General features: G+C 42.2%; 1 protein-coding gene across 5 annotated transcripts in view; it reads right to left on the reverse strand.

Annotated features, from left to right (window-relative positions):
- Positions 1-15,677, reverse strand: part of LOC129817225 (MAM domain-containing glycosylphosphatidylinositol anchor protein 2-like) — a 341,866-nt gene that overhangs the window by 37,727 nt on the left and 288,462 nt on the right. For all 5 annotated transcript variants that reach the window (XM_055872257.1, XM_055872256.1, XM_055872255.1 and 2 more), the window contains exons 13-14: positions 9,531-9,551; positions 2,786-2,941 (exon numbers count right to left, since the gene is read on the reverse strand). In XM_055872257.1, the coding sequence (XP_055728232.1) occupies positions 2,786-2,941; positions 9,531-9,551 (177 nt within the window). The remainder of the gene's footprint in view (positions 1-2,785; positions 2,942-9,530; positions 9,552-15,677) is intronic.

A 15,677-nucleotide genomic window follows, 5' to 3' on the forward strand; every position in this document is an offset into this window, starting at 1 on the left:
GAAAAACTCAGAAGTGAATGACAACATTGAACAGTGAACCATCATATTTTTGTGTAAAATATCTAATAATGAAAGAGAAGGATTTATGTTTTAAATTAGGTCAATTTCGCGAGGGAGAGGTGGAAAAACGATTGTTCTGATAAGCCAATAGGTATAGACAACCTTGATGGGAAACTATTGAGAAGGGTAGCACACTGTATTGCCAGCCCTTTTTGATATATCTTTAACCAAAGCCTAAAGGAGTGTGTGTACACAGGCGTGGAAGGAAGCAAAACTGCCTAAAAATTGTCAAGCACACTTTGCTGGCTCTAACAACCACCCAATCAGTTTGCTGCCTGTTCTTAGTAAACTGATGCAGAGGATTGTGTTTGGATGTCGATTAATGCAGCCCCCCGCACCTCTCTGATTCAGAGGGGTTGGGTTAAAGGTGAAATAAAACATTTTAGTTGAAGGTAGTCAGTTGTACAACTGGCTTTCTCTTTCTTTATTTCAAACTGTGCTCTTTCAAAAAAGTTCTTAACCTACATACGTTATACAGGCTCGTTTTGTTTCTGAGTTCCCAGTTTTCTTGTACGTAGTGGCATACTGCATACTTCATACTTTTAAATAAACAGTATGGGATAAATAATACGTAGTACGATTAGTACGCAGTATGCAGTTTAAGTAAGTAGTAGACAAGCCAGATTTCGGACATGGCCCAGGTGAAACTCCGGGGTGCCAGTTTCAAAGATATGGAAAAATACTGTAGTCTGCCTTGCTTTAGATTTACTTTTGTGCACTGTGATCATGTTCCTGACCTGTCAAGATGATTTCCTTCTTGTGGATTTTCTAAATGGATAGCGGAGAAAGTTTCATGAGCGCGGACGTGACTTCAAGACACCGTGAGATCAGTTTTTCCTTATCTTTTTGGAAATCCTCCACGGCCAACTTACCTTTTCTTTTATGTGGGGGGGGGGGGGGGGGGGGGGAGTATTATTTGAATGCGCAAAGACTATAAACTGAACTGAATGAACTAAAAGGAATTGAAAAGGGAAAAGAAGAGAAGAGACATTCCATTCCAGTTTTGGGGTGAGTCTCGACTAAACTTGAGTACCCTTAACCAAAACAAAAAGGTAATTTAAGGTTACTGGGTCATTGATGAGGTTTATGGAATATATGTGTTTATACAAATTAGGCATTGAAATTATATTATTAGTGGGGGGGGGGGTTATTCTTATTATTTCTGAAGCATATTATTTGCGATGAGAAATTGTTTGTGCTGGGTTTATTGGAAAGCATATTATCGAATTGACAAATCACCTACTATGTTCCCATAGATTTTTCTTGCTATAAGCCCTTTTAAAAAGTGTATTAAATATGATTGTTATAATGTAACAAGCCCTCAATATCCTATAATCCTTCATAGAAAAACAATGCGACGGAAACGGCGGCTCCAACCATGCAGGTAGTACTGAAAGTAAATTTCCACTAAAGACTTATTTTCTCTCTAGTAAGATAAACCAGAGGGCAGAGAGGACAGATTAGATGGTCATGTCTCAAGGTAATCTGAAACTTTCATAGGAGAATCACCAGTGAAACTAACCGCAAGTCTCATTCCAGACCCCATCTACAGTCCCACTTTGTGGCAAGGGAATGTAGCTTGGACGGAGAACAAACTTTCACACCCTCCAGTCAAAATCAAATAGAATTTCTTCTTCTGTTGAATTTGACATCAGATAATTGCAGCCCCTTAGGAATGGTGGGCTGGTAATGAAATGCTGGACAGTTTTATCCCATTAGAGTGATTAAAGCCAATACATTATTTACAACTTCAGCTGCTGTTGCTCCTAGAGCTGTCTACTGCCTCTGCTGCATTCCAATAAAGACTAGATTACTGCTCACTCTCCCTCAGGACTGACACACACAGGCCAACTAGCATAATTTCTCACAGAGTGTGTGTGTGACTGAGTAGTGTGACGTGTGTCTGGTGTCAGATAGATTGAGTCACCATGGTGACCTGTGTGTGTGTGTGGTTCTCCTTCAGGTCATCCTTGATTGGCTGTGCCAGCAGTAAATTACATACCAATTCTAAGTTACAGTATTGGACTCCATCTGTCCTTCACTATCACCAGTGGGAGGCCTTTGATTAATTTTTTTGTTCTTTCTTCCAATCTCTTTTTGTTCTCTCAGTTGTTGTGAAGCAGCCACTCACAGAAACTATTCTCTCCACCACTATAGAAAGATACGCACTTTTGTTGGCTTGTAGTTAGTCTTTTTTCTGCTCGTCCAAGAAAATGTATGTGTGCCATATTAAAACAGTTTGCCTGTGTTTACATTGTAAACTGCTGTATGTTCCATTTCTACTTAAACCAGAGAGAGAAGGGGGTGGTTGAGAGACAGAGACAGAGCGAAAGCGAGAGTGATGAGTACCATGAAAATGAGAGGGCTGATGGTTGTTTATTGCATGTTCCATTGTGTTGATATTGGCCCGTGTGTAGTGTGTTGTGAGTACAGCATCTGTGCTGAGTGGACTACCAGGGTCAAGACTAAAATACGCTTTCTAAAAGATCACAGAGAAAGACAACCGTTCCAATACGCTGACGCCACCTGGAGTGGTAGCTAACCAATTGCAAAGAAGTGTAAATAACTCTAGCTAGTTAAGCTGGCTAATGTAGCTACATGTGAGGCAAAACAATTACCTTATGTCCTTCTTCGTTGCATTGACGATTTCCCAAACACAGTGCACCTAAGATCCCTATGACATCACAACAATACATAGCTGTGTCTTCCTTCCTGGTTGGCTCACCCTGTTTGGATCCGCTGCGGTCGTCGCTAGGCCCGGTGTTGGGCGTGTACTTGGTGTCACGGGTGGCCGCACTGTGTCTCGTCCAATCAAAGTCGTCGTTCTTGTCCTGCGTGAACATGCAGATGGGCTCCTCTTCGAAGCTGCAGTGGAACTCTCCTGAAGCACGGGACAAAAACCCCCCCCCCCGCTGTAGTCATCATAGAAATAGAAATACTAGAACCTTAACATATGTCTATGGTTTTAAAGTCATAGACGAACGCTGCAGTATCTCTCATGAAACACGGACAGAGAAACACTGTTATAGTCATAAGACAGTCAAAATGTAGACATAAAAAATGTGAAACTAGAACCCCCTCATGGTATCGCTATGGCTATAGTAGATCAAATCAAATTGTATTAGTCACATGCGCCGCATACAACAGATGTAGACTTTACTGTGAAATTCTTACTTACGAGCCCATTCCCAACAATGCAGAGATAAAAAGTAAGAAAAATATTTGCTAAATATAAAAGGAAATAGAAACACAATAAAATAACCATGATGACATTGGCTACTGAACCATGAATGAATGGCGCTGGTACATTCTATAATGGGACCTGCTGTTGTATTCTTGTGTTGATCATGTGAATAAACACATGGGTCAATGGGTACTATTATGCATGTCTACCAATGAGAGCAGTGAAGCTGAGTTCCCCCAATGAATCGATTCAGATAGCTGACCATGAGTCAATCTAGTGGATCACGATTGACCGCTATGAATGTCTTCAGATAGCTGACCATGAATCAATCTAGTGGACCATGCTTGATTGCTATACAATGCATTCTATCAGAGGACATACTACTGAAGTTAATCATGTGAAAATCAACACGGGTCGATGCATGTGTTTCTAACAATGAGAGAGCTCTTAGCCTCGTAAAGCCACCTGATCCTGCGATCTTACATTAAACATTGCACTGATATCTGTGCAGCGTTTAATGTAAGCTCGCGGGATCAGGTAGCTTTGTGAGGCTAAGAGCTATGGCTTGAGGAATGTAATCTCTGACCATGGACAACACTATTGAACCATGAATGGTGGCAGTGCATTATATACTGTAAATTGAAATGCTATAGTACTACTGTTGAAAAACACATAGGTTGTGAATCAAGTGTGGCAATGGGAAGGCCTAAGGCTAGAGTTCAGAGGTTACTGTGAGGTAACCCCAATGGTATTCTCAAAGAGTATTGGCCGTGGCCTGCTGGAGGTCATTTTGCAGGGCTCTGGCAGTGCACCTCCTTGCACAAAGGCGGAGGTAGCGGTCCTGCTGCTGGGTTGTTGCCCTCCTACGGCCTCCTCCACGTCTCCTGATGTACTGGCCTGTCTCCTGGTAGCGCCTCCATGCTCTGGACACTACGCTGACAGACACAGCAAACCTTTTTGCCACAGCTCGCATTGATGTGCCATCCTGGATGAACTGCACTACCTGACACACTTGTGTGGGTTGTAGACTCCGTCTCATGCTACCACTAGAGTGAGAGCACCGCCAGCATTCAAAAGTGACCAAAACATCAGCCAGGAAGCATAGGAACTGAGAAGTGGTCTGTGGTCACCACCTGCAGAATTACTCCTTTTTTGGGGGTGTCTTGCTAATTGCCTATAATTTCCACCTTTTGTCTATTCCATTTGCACAACAGCATGTGAAATTTATTGTCAATCAGTGTTGCTTCCTAAGTGGACAGTTTGATTTCACAGAAGTGTGATTGACTTGGAGTTACATTGTGTTGTTTAAGTGTTCCCTTTATTTTTTTGAGCAGTGTATAACTCATTATTATAATTATAATGGCGCCGGAGGAGATACTGCCGTTTTACAGGGTCCTAACCAATTGTGCTATTTTGTGTCTTTTTTCACATTGTTTGTAACTTATTTTGTACATAATGTTTCTACTACCGTCTCTTATGACCGAAAATAGCTTCTGGATGTTAGAACAGCGATTACTCTCCTCGAACTGGACAAAGATTCTTTCTTTAATGATTCTGACGGGAAGGATATATTGTTGTTCCCGGACCAGGCCCAAATCCCTGTCATTCGCATGAAGAGAAGACAGAGATACAACAGACCAACGAGCTCCCGAGTGGCGCAACAGTCCAAGGCACTGCATCTCAGTGCAAGAGGGGTCACTACAGTCCCTGGTTCGAATGTGTATCACATCCAGCCGTGATTGGGAATCCCATAGGGAGGCGCACAATTGGCCCAGCGTTGCCCGGGTTTGGCTGGGGTAGGCCGTCATTGTAAATACGAATTTGTTCTTAACTGACTTGCCTAGTTAAATTAAGGTTAAATATATAAAAATACAGGGGTGGCAGATCCGGGTCCTTTGTGAGAATTTGTGGGTAACCTGCCTCTACCATCCATCCTATTGGCCAAAGTGCAATCACTGGAGAATAAACTGGATGAGCTCTGTTCGAGACTATCCTAGCAACGGGACATTAAAAACGATATAATTTCATGTTGTGGCTGAACGATGACATGGATAATATACAGTTTGCTGGGTTTTCCATGCATCGGTAAGACGAGGTGTGGTGGTGTGTGTTTATTTGTCAATAACAGCTGGTGTGCAATGTCTAATATTAAGTAAGTCTCAAGGTTTTGCTCGCCTGAGGTAGAGTACCTCATGATAAGCTGTAGACCACACTATCTACCAAGAAAGTTGTCATCTATATTTTTCATAGCTGTCGATTCTCTATTAAGCTCTATAAAGCCATAAGCAAAGAAGAAAATCCTAATCCAGAAGCGGCGCTCCTAGTGGCCGGGGACTATAATGCAGGCAAACTTAAATCAATTTTACCTAATTTCTACCAGCATGTCACGTGAAACCAGAGGAAAAAAACTCTAGACCGCCTTTACGCCACACCCAGAATGTGTACAATGCTCTTCCTCGCCCTCCATTTGGCAAATCTGACATTGATTCTATCCTCCTGATTCCTGCTTACGAGCAAAAACTACAGCAGGAAGTACCAGTGACACGCTCAATATGAAAGTGGTCAGATAACGTGGATACTAAGCTACAGAACTGTTTTGCTACCACAGACTGGAATATGTTCCTGGATTCATCCAATAGCATTGAGGAGTATACCACCTCAGTCACTGGTTTCATCAATAAGTGCATCGATGACGTCGTGCCCACAGTGACCGCATGTACATATGCATGTACATATCCCAACCAGAATTAAAGGCAACATCCGCACCAAACTAAATGCTAGAGCTGCCACATTCAAGGAGCGGGACACTAATTCGGACACTTAAGAAATCACTCTATGCCCTCAAACGAACCATCAAACAGGCAAATCGTCAATATTGACTAAGATTGAATCTTACTACACCGGCTCTGACTCTTGTCGGATGTGGCAGGGCTTGCAAACTATTACGGACTATAAAGGGAAACCCAGCAATGAGCTTCCCAGTGACGCGAGACTACCAAACGGGCTAAATGCCTTTCATGCTTGCTTCTAGGCAAGCAACACTGATGAATGCATGAGATCACCAGCTGTTCCGGACAACTTTGTGATCACGCTCTCTGTACATGATGTGAGCAAGACCTTTAAACACGTCAACTTTCACAAGGCCAGACAGATTACCAGGATGTGTACTCAGAGCATGCGCAGACCAACTTGCAAGTGTATTCACTGACATTTTCAACCTCTACCTAACCGAGTCTGTAATACCAACATGTTTCAAGCAGACCACCATAGTCCCTGTGCCCAACAACGCAAAGGTAACCTTGCCCCATAGCACTCACGTTGGTAGCCATTAAGTGTTTCGAAAGGCTGGTCATGGCTCACATCAACACCATCATCCCGGAAACCCTAGACCTACTCCAATTCACATACCACCCCAACAGATCCACAGATGATGCAATCTCAATTGCACTCCACACTACCCTTTCCCACATGGACAAAATTAACACCTATGTGAGAATGCTTTTCATTGATGAGATTTCAGCATTCAACACCATAGTGCCCACAAAGCTCATCACTAAGCTTAGGACCCTGGGACTACACATCTCCCTCTGCAAATGGATCCTGGACTTCCTGACGGGCCACCCTCAGGTGGCAAGGGTAGGCAACAACACATCTGCCACGCTGATCCTCAACACGGTGGCCCCTCGGGGGTGCGTGCTTATTCCCCTCCTGTACTCTCTGTTCACTCACGACTGCGTGGCCAAGCATGACTCTAACACCATCATTTAGTTTGCTTAAGACACAACGGTGGTAGGCCTCATCACCGACAACGATGAGACAGCCTATAGCGAGGAGGTCAGAGACCTCTCCAACATGAGCAAGACATAGGAGCTGATTGCTGACTACAGGAAAAGGAGGGCCAAACACGCCCCAATTCACATTGACAGGGCTGTAGGGAAGCGGGTTGAGAGCTTCAAGTTCCTTGGTGTCTACATCACCAGCAAACTATCATGGTCCAAACACACCAAGACAGTTGTGAAGGGGGCACGACAATGCCCATTCCCCTTCAGGAGACTGAAAATATTTGGCATGGGTCCTCAGACCAAAGTCATAGACTGTTCTCTCTGCTACCGCACGGCAAGCGGTACCGGAGTGCCAAGTCTAGGACCAAAAGGCTCCTTAACAGCTTCTACCCCCAAGTAATAAGACTGCTGAACAATTAATCAAATGGCTACCTGGACTATTTGCATTGCTGTTAATTATCAATGTATAGTCACTTTACCCCTACCTACATGTACATATTACCTCGACTAACCTGTACTCCGGCACATTGATTCTGTACCGGTACCCCCTGTATACAGTATAGCCTCGTTATTGTTATTTTATTGTGTTACTTTTTTCTTTAGTTTATTTAGTAAATATTTTCTTAACTATTTTTTTAAAAACTGCATTGTTGATTAAGTGCTTGTAAGTAAGCATTTCACTGTTGTATTCAGCGCATGTGACAAATACAATTTTATTTTATATGGAACAATATAATATGACATCAATACCATATAATCAGAAGACATTTAGAAATAGAACTGTCCTCAAAGGGTGGGTAAAAAACAGCATTTAGATTCTAGATACAGGAGCGTGTGATAAATATTCATTGATTTATTAAAAGGTAGCTGGGAGCAGTTTGGAGTGGCGACCTCGGTGGAGGCAGGAGCTCGAGGCTTTACACACGTAGTGGAGAGAAGATGAGGAGAGAGGGAGTGATTGAGAGAGAGAGGAGGGAGAGAAAAAGGGAGAGCGAGACACACACACACACACACACACACACACACACACACACACACACACACACACACACACACACACACACACACACACACACACACACACACACACACACACACACACACACACACACACACACACACACACACACACAGAGAGTGTGAGGCCCAGCTAAGACAGCCAGAAAGAGAGAGATGGGCCTCAGCTCTTGACTCCTCTCCCCTCCAGCCTTCATGCATGCAGATCTAAATGGGGGTCTGGCCCCTAGAGTCTCGCTGGTAATGTCAATCCACTGTAAGCTAAATGGACCTGGAGATAGAAGGGGGATTAGGAGGGGAGGGTTGGGTTGGGGGGGAATGAGGTGATGAGGACGAGGAGATGGAAAATGGGGAGGAGGACGAGGAGGAGCAAGGAGGAGGTGTGCAGATCAGATGTGTAGTTTAGATAAGATTGGCTGTGATCTATAGGGGGTTTGATAATGATGCTGGTAATGATTATATTTGGGATTTGTATGCGGTACCGGCTGCTAACCCAACACATTAACACAATATACTTCGGCAAATGAGTGCTTGTGAAGTAGGAAGTAGTAAATGTGGAGTTTTCCTGTAATAAGATCCTGTAGCGGGAATGGACATGGCACCTGATTATCACATAATGTGCGAACATTGGAGAGAACACATGAAATGCATTATTAACAAGCACTATACACATGCATGCACGCACACACCCACCCTTCACCCCATGCCCACATATACACACACTGAAAATTACTCTCCTCCACACATTGTTCCTACGGAATATTAAGCCGCTCTTCCCAGTGTAGTTACAGTGAGCTCCAAAAATATTGGGACAGTGATACGTTTTTGATGTTTTAGCTCCGTACTCCAGCACTTTGGATTTGAAATGACTATGAGGTTAAAGTGTAGACAGTACAAATCATACCTCTAAGACATGTTAACCACTTACCACTTACAACAGTGCACAAAATAATCTGAAACACAACCAAAACAAATGCATCCAACAAAGGTGTAGAGTCTCCAACTTGATGTACGGTAGTCATTGCATACTATGAATATGGGACCAATTACTTCACTTTTGACTACTTTAATACACATACAGTATAAGTGAATTTGTCCAAATACCTTTTGTCCGCTAAAAAGTGAGACTACTTACAAAAAGCTCTGTAATTTCGGTTCACCCGATATGAATGAAAATACCCTCAAATTAAAGCTGGCAGTCTGCACTGTAACTTCATAGTCATTGTATCATTTTGAATCGAAAGTGCTGGAGTACAAAGCCAAAACCAACAAAAAATGGTCACTGTCCCAACACTTTTGGAGCTCATTGTATATAGAGAATTACAGTAGAACTACTCCACAGGACTCTCCACAACCAACAAGTCTCCATGCTGCTCCCAGAGCTGCTCAGCTCTGCCTAGTTCAGGTCTGAGGGAAGTTCCTCATAATGTTCAGAAACATGCTAAGTGATTGGTCAGACTTAATGAATAAATAAAGCTGTTACTTACTCAGGTGAGGGTTGACAGGAGCTGAAAAACAAAATGGCAGAAAGAGAGGGAGAGAAAGCTATTAGTAAACAATACAATAGTGGTACATCATTTAAACAGCAGTTTGCTGACAATGGTTTGGGTTTTGTCTTTGACGTGTGCTGACTCACAATAGATCATGACGTCGTAGTACACAAACAGTGTGTGACTTAACGTTATTAACAGAAAGATGTCATGACTGAAAATAAGAAGCATCTGGTAGACTTTGACGTCTGTTTCCTGATGGCCATCATCTCAACTTCTACATTCTCTCAGAGTACAATTAGCTGTAGAGTTTCAACCCCCCATCGGAAGTGGACATGTTAATCAACTTTTAAATGTCATAACTGATAGAGGAATCATCTCCAGTGCAGCATACACAATCATTATCAGAGTTAACGATAGGAAGGGATCCAATAACAAATGAAAGACATTTGAAATAAAAGAGGATACTGTACACATCTGAAATCTGTCCATACGCACACACACACACACACACACACACACACACACACACACACACACACACACACACACACACACACACACACACACACACACACACACACACACACACACACACACACACACACACACACACACACACACACACACTTCTCTCTCTTTGCTATCTCTATCTACTGTGTGAGATTGGGATTACTAAGAATAGCCCGACCACATTAATGAGCTTATAAATAAAACAGATTATCACTATTACCCTTTACTTGCCTTGCTGATGTCCTTAACCAAGGTGACTTCCACTAACAAGCGCCCTAACTTAATTAAATACACTACGAGGCATGTGAGGCACAGAATGTGTGAATATGTGAAGTGATGAGGAAAAACGTAAGGCCTTGCATAACTTTTAACTAGGGCCTAGAGTTTTTCCTGGTCACATAGACAGGAAAACTCAACCCTATAAATTATATCCGGCAACCCATTGGTGACCTGTCTATCATACCATCCTCATCACTACAGTTACATAAACACGAGAAGAACGACTGAGGTGAAATTCTACATAAAATGGTTGCTCTAGTCCAGTACAGTGTTCCTCTAACAAAATATCTGTCAGGGTCATTATGCATTCCACCTGCCTCTTCTCTGCCTGGCTTCTTCAACATTCCTCATTGATCATTTCAGAGGGTTTAGCTCCGTGGCAAACACAGAAACATCAAGGGTAAAAAACGCGGTTTGTTTCAATATAAACCAGTTAGCCCTGCAGTGAATGTTTTGGGGAGTAAATACAATTTAAGCTGTCAGGAAGATGCATGACGTTTTAATGATCGATTCCTGTCCCTGTGAATAGATGTGATACATCAGCTTAACTGCCCAACTGTGTCACCTTTACCAATGTTAGGTTCCAAATGAACCAAGTAAAAACTCACGGACGATTAGTAGCGCTCAAACCAAGTTTATTCACCCACTGGGTCATACAGCTGCATAAGACAAAGACATGGTTCCACCAGCCCCAGTATATATACCCCAACTTGTGTGTGGTGTCCTCCTTCCCTTTAAACATAACTTCCTGCCTAGCAATAAAGATGTAAAGTGATGCGGGCAATAAACTGTTCCTTCTCCCTCAATCTGACCTGACCTGGGCCCCCATTCCTCACTAAACCACCTCTCTCCAACCCTTATCAGTGACTGCAACCATGTGATGATGGCCTTTCTTTTAGTCAGTACATTCCAAGCTTAATTGCCTCCACTATACACATTCCTCCTACAGATAACCATTAACTTCTGGTGTAGTAGCCTGACTATGGGACTCATTATTTCAAGTTTAGGAGTCAGAACCCATCACCAACAATGATTTATGGAACACAGCGACAAATTGATTTGAATCCACTCGATTAAAACAAGCAATAACAAATCATCCCCCACAAAGAAAACATGTGTAAAGGAATATTGATTAAGAATTGAAGGGCCAGTCGGGTCTCTTATACACTGAGGCAAACTGAAAGGCCTGAGCGAACGTTCTAGAATATGTAATAGAACACATTTTTCTGACTCATTGTTGCAATTTAGCTACAAGGATGGCTGTTTCTCAATCTGTGACAATTAAAGGGAGAAGGACAGGAAATAAGAGCTAGTGGAACAGAGGAAAGAGGAGAGGAAGGGGGAGGGAGAGGATGATGGACTATAACTAAAAGTGTCTGAAGTTGGAAAGAGGAGGGGGGAGGAAAGAGAAGAGGAAAGGAGAGGGGGAAAAAAGACAATAGACAAGAGGAGAGGATGATAAGAGAGGAGAAGAAAGGAGAAGAGAGGAGAGGACAGAAGAGGAGAGAATAAAAGCAAGAAGGACAGTTTTAATCTTTATGGAAAGTTTCACACATCACCATCAGTGTAGCATGATGTACTACTACAGTACTTATAAAGCCAAAACACGACCAAACGTGAAGGCAATTCTTTTATAAAGACTTCCATATTCCATTGAAACCAGTAGCCTATTTCTTTCATGATCTATTGGTTTTAAAATCAACTTTCTTTCATTGTCCAGTAACCAAAAGGCACAATTCTAGTTATATTACTAGTTGTACATTTCAAAGGATATTTTCATCACTGTCTCAAGAAACCAACTTTTGACAACAGTGTTTTCCCGCTAATTGCATTATGGAACGAACAATCGTGCATAGCCTACTGCATTGCTGCACTTAATAAGTAAAGACATAATAGTTTATTAACATTTGAAGCTAAACGTTCTGATCTGTTGCATCAGCATCATTGCTTTTTGTTATTTTTTTTGTATGTAGTCTAGGCCTACTGGTTGTATGAATTTGGGATCTATCCTCCCACAAATGTCCCAGTTTGTTTGGAAAAGGCTACTTATATCACGCACAGAACGAGAAGCTGACCAATAGGATAGGTCAACTTTTGTACTATGAGGGATAGTAGATTGACATAGGCTAGTGATTTTGCTGTTCATTACTCGTCTTGTTGGCTGAGGAAAAGCAAATGCGGACAGTTGTTCTAACTGCACACAGTTTAATCCTCGAGTTGCATGTTCTGTTGAGATAGTTATTAATCTATCATTTAAATGTGATTTCTGTCATTCTGAGCATCGTGGGTGGACACCCTAATCAGGTTACACACCCAATGTGTCACGAATCCCACCGAAGATGATGCCTCTTCCTGTTCGGGCGGCGCTCGGCGGTCGTCGTCACCGGCCTACTAGCTGCCATCGATTCCTTTCTTTTTGTTTCTGTTAGTTTGGGCTGATTGGGTGCACCTGTTTTGAGTTTAGTTTTGTGGGTAGGCTATTTAAGGGCAGTAGGCCCGCTGGCTTTTGTGCGGGCTTGTTTCTCTGTTACTTGGTGTTGGATTGTATTGTGGATTTATTATTTTTTTTCTGGACAGTTTAGTCCTGTGTTTTGGACTCGTATTTTCATGCGCCCGTGTGTTTAGGGCATGATCGTTTTTCCCTGTCTACTGGAAAATAAATCCACGTTCTTGCATCCCTGCTCTCTGCGCTTGACTCCTCCACCCAGTACTCCTAGCAGCTCTGACACAATGCATACGAGTCCGGTACGATTCTCAAATGTCCGGTAAATTAAAATGATGCCGGTCAAATGTCCATCACCACATTTTCTGAACGGAAACCCTATATCCGGGATCTTACTAAACACGTTCCTAAAGCTAACCCTATATCCGGGATCTTACTAAACACGTTCCTCAAGCTAACCCTATATCCGGGATCTTACTAAACACGTTACTCAAGCTAACCCTATATCCGGGATCTTACTAAACACGTTCCTAAAGCTAACCCTATATCCGGGATCTTACTAAACACGTTCCTCAAGCTAACCCTATATCCGGGATTTTACTAAACACGTTCCTAAAGCTAACCCTATATCCGGGATCTTACTAAACACGTTCCTAAAGCTATCCCTATATCCGGGATCTTACTAAACACGTTCCTAAAGCTAACCCTATATCCGGGATCTCACTAAACACGTTACTCAAGCTAACCCTATATCCGGGATCTTACTAAACACGTTCCTAAAGCTAACCCTATATCCGGGATCTTACTAAACACGTTACTCAAGCTAACCCTATATCCGGGATCTTACTAAACACGTTCCTAAAGCTAACCCTATATCCGGGATCTTACTAAACACGTTCCTCAAGCTAACCCTATACCCGGGATCTTACTAAACACGTTCCTCAAGCTAACCCTATAGTGTCCCGTCTCCTTGTTAATACAATTACCGTCATCTTGAAAGTGTTTAATGTATATTACTCTTCTTCGATATTCTCTTTCTTTTAGTCCATGAGCCCTTTGACTAAGTCCAGCTAATTAAATAGTTGTTTATTATGAAGATATACTGTAACTGAGCATGGCTGTACATGAGACAGTTCTATGACCTAGACATAATATATTGTGTTAGGGTTAGGTAGGGCCTGTTTTTTTCATCAATAACTAGAGTACAGGCAGGGCTCGGGTATCACTAAATGAATCCCTAACATTTTGAAGCTGAGCCATTTGCTCGCGCTCTGCTGTGCAGTACAGTCATATCTGACTAAGATCAAAAGATGGTGCCAGAAGAGCTTCAACTCGCCAAATATAAGACAGGAGAGATTATTGTCGGAGTTTAAAGTGACGAAAAGTTAGCTAACAGCTAACTGCTCTTTCATGTCTCTTCATTGAGCAGAGCAGCCCCAACGGCGCCATGTCAGATATAGAGTTACATTTTCCGTTTTTTGATTACATTTTTTGTTTGCATCCCAATATTACACTTTATATACATCACGGAAGACTGAAATATAACAAAACCGTTTGACATAGAAACACCGGATTTTCGCCTTTAAAAAAATAAATATGTTTATTAATTATGAAATGATCAAATATATTAATAATTTTCCACCCATGAGGCCACTAGAGGGAGATTTGGCCATTTGATTGCAGGAAAGGGCTACATGCTGAAGCCGTGCGCCTGTGAAACAGATGCTGCTGGCTTTTCTGACAGAGTTCTATTATTATATTCTCTAGTGAGCACTCCCAGGCTGTTCTCTCCATACTCTCCTTCGCCCTCTCTTTCCCCCTTTCTTTCCACACTCCCCATCCCCCTCTCTTTCCCCCTTTCTTTCCACACGCCCCTTCCCCCTCTACCTCTTTTTCAGGCCTTGCTTATGAAAATATGCTTCGTTTGACTGTTATTTTACTTGCAACCTCTGAGTCACACAGCCTCAGTTTAAATTAATGTGTGGTTCAGTCATATTTTCCCCCTTTGCCCTTCAACACCTTCACCCACAAGCGCACACACACACACACACAAGTGCACACACACACACGAAAATGACTGTTCATCTGGGTAAGGGGTTGGGGGATGTGTTCTAGATGATCCTCTCAGCCAATCAGGGCTATGTATATAAATATCTTCAAATTTGTTTCCTAATGCCCACACGATTAGACTGAGCATTTCAAGGGCCAAAGGAGGCTCAGGGAAATAAATGATGACAAATATGTTTTGTAGTTATTTTCATGAAATAAACACACACAGTGATGATTTAAAAATAATATGACAAGACTGCATGGGGTCTTTCAGAATATTTCCATCTCTATCTCGTACAGTAATTGTTTTTTGAAAATGAAAAGTGAACTGAGTTAGCCTATGACAAGACGAAATAGGCCTAATGAAAATGAGCACAGCATGCTTAAAAATAATTTGGTCTGATTGTCCAGGTTTAGACGGTGAAGGGAAATGAAGACTGGAGTTTTTAAATGAGTCTTTTCACACCACTGACAAGACAGTCCAATGTCTGTAAACAAGACGCTGTAGTTCCCAAACAATAAGTTGTGAATGTCCCATCAAAGACATTGTGTTCATTGTAGCATAGCCATATGAGATGCATTCTTGAACACTATAGGCTGGAAATGTCATACTGTGTGAACTATGGGTGCTAAGAGCTTCCAGGCAAGCTGTGAAACCATTTCTCAATGGTACTTGTGTGCATTTCATCATGGAGAGTAAACAATTCAATCAATAATCAAGTTAGTTAGGGATAGTGCTTATGAGTGTACTCTTCGCTTGTACACTTGAAGGTACACCTCTTAGCAATGTCTTGTACAAATGCCCTTTACTGAGTCAGTATACTGTAATGCATTACTAGACTAACTAGATTTGACAATCT

Source organism: Salvelinus fontinalis, chromosome 20, assembly GCF_029448725.1.
Source record: "Salvelinus fontinalis isolate EN_2023a chromosome 20, ASM2944872v1, whole genome shotgun sequence".
NCBI lineage: Eukaryota > Metazoa > Chordata > Actinopteri > Salmoniformes > Salmonidae > Salvelinus > Salvelinus fontinalis.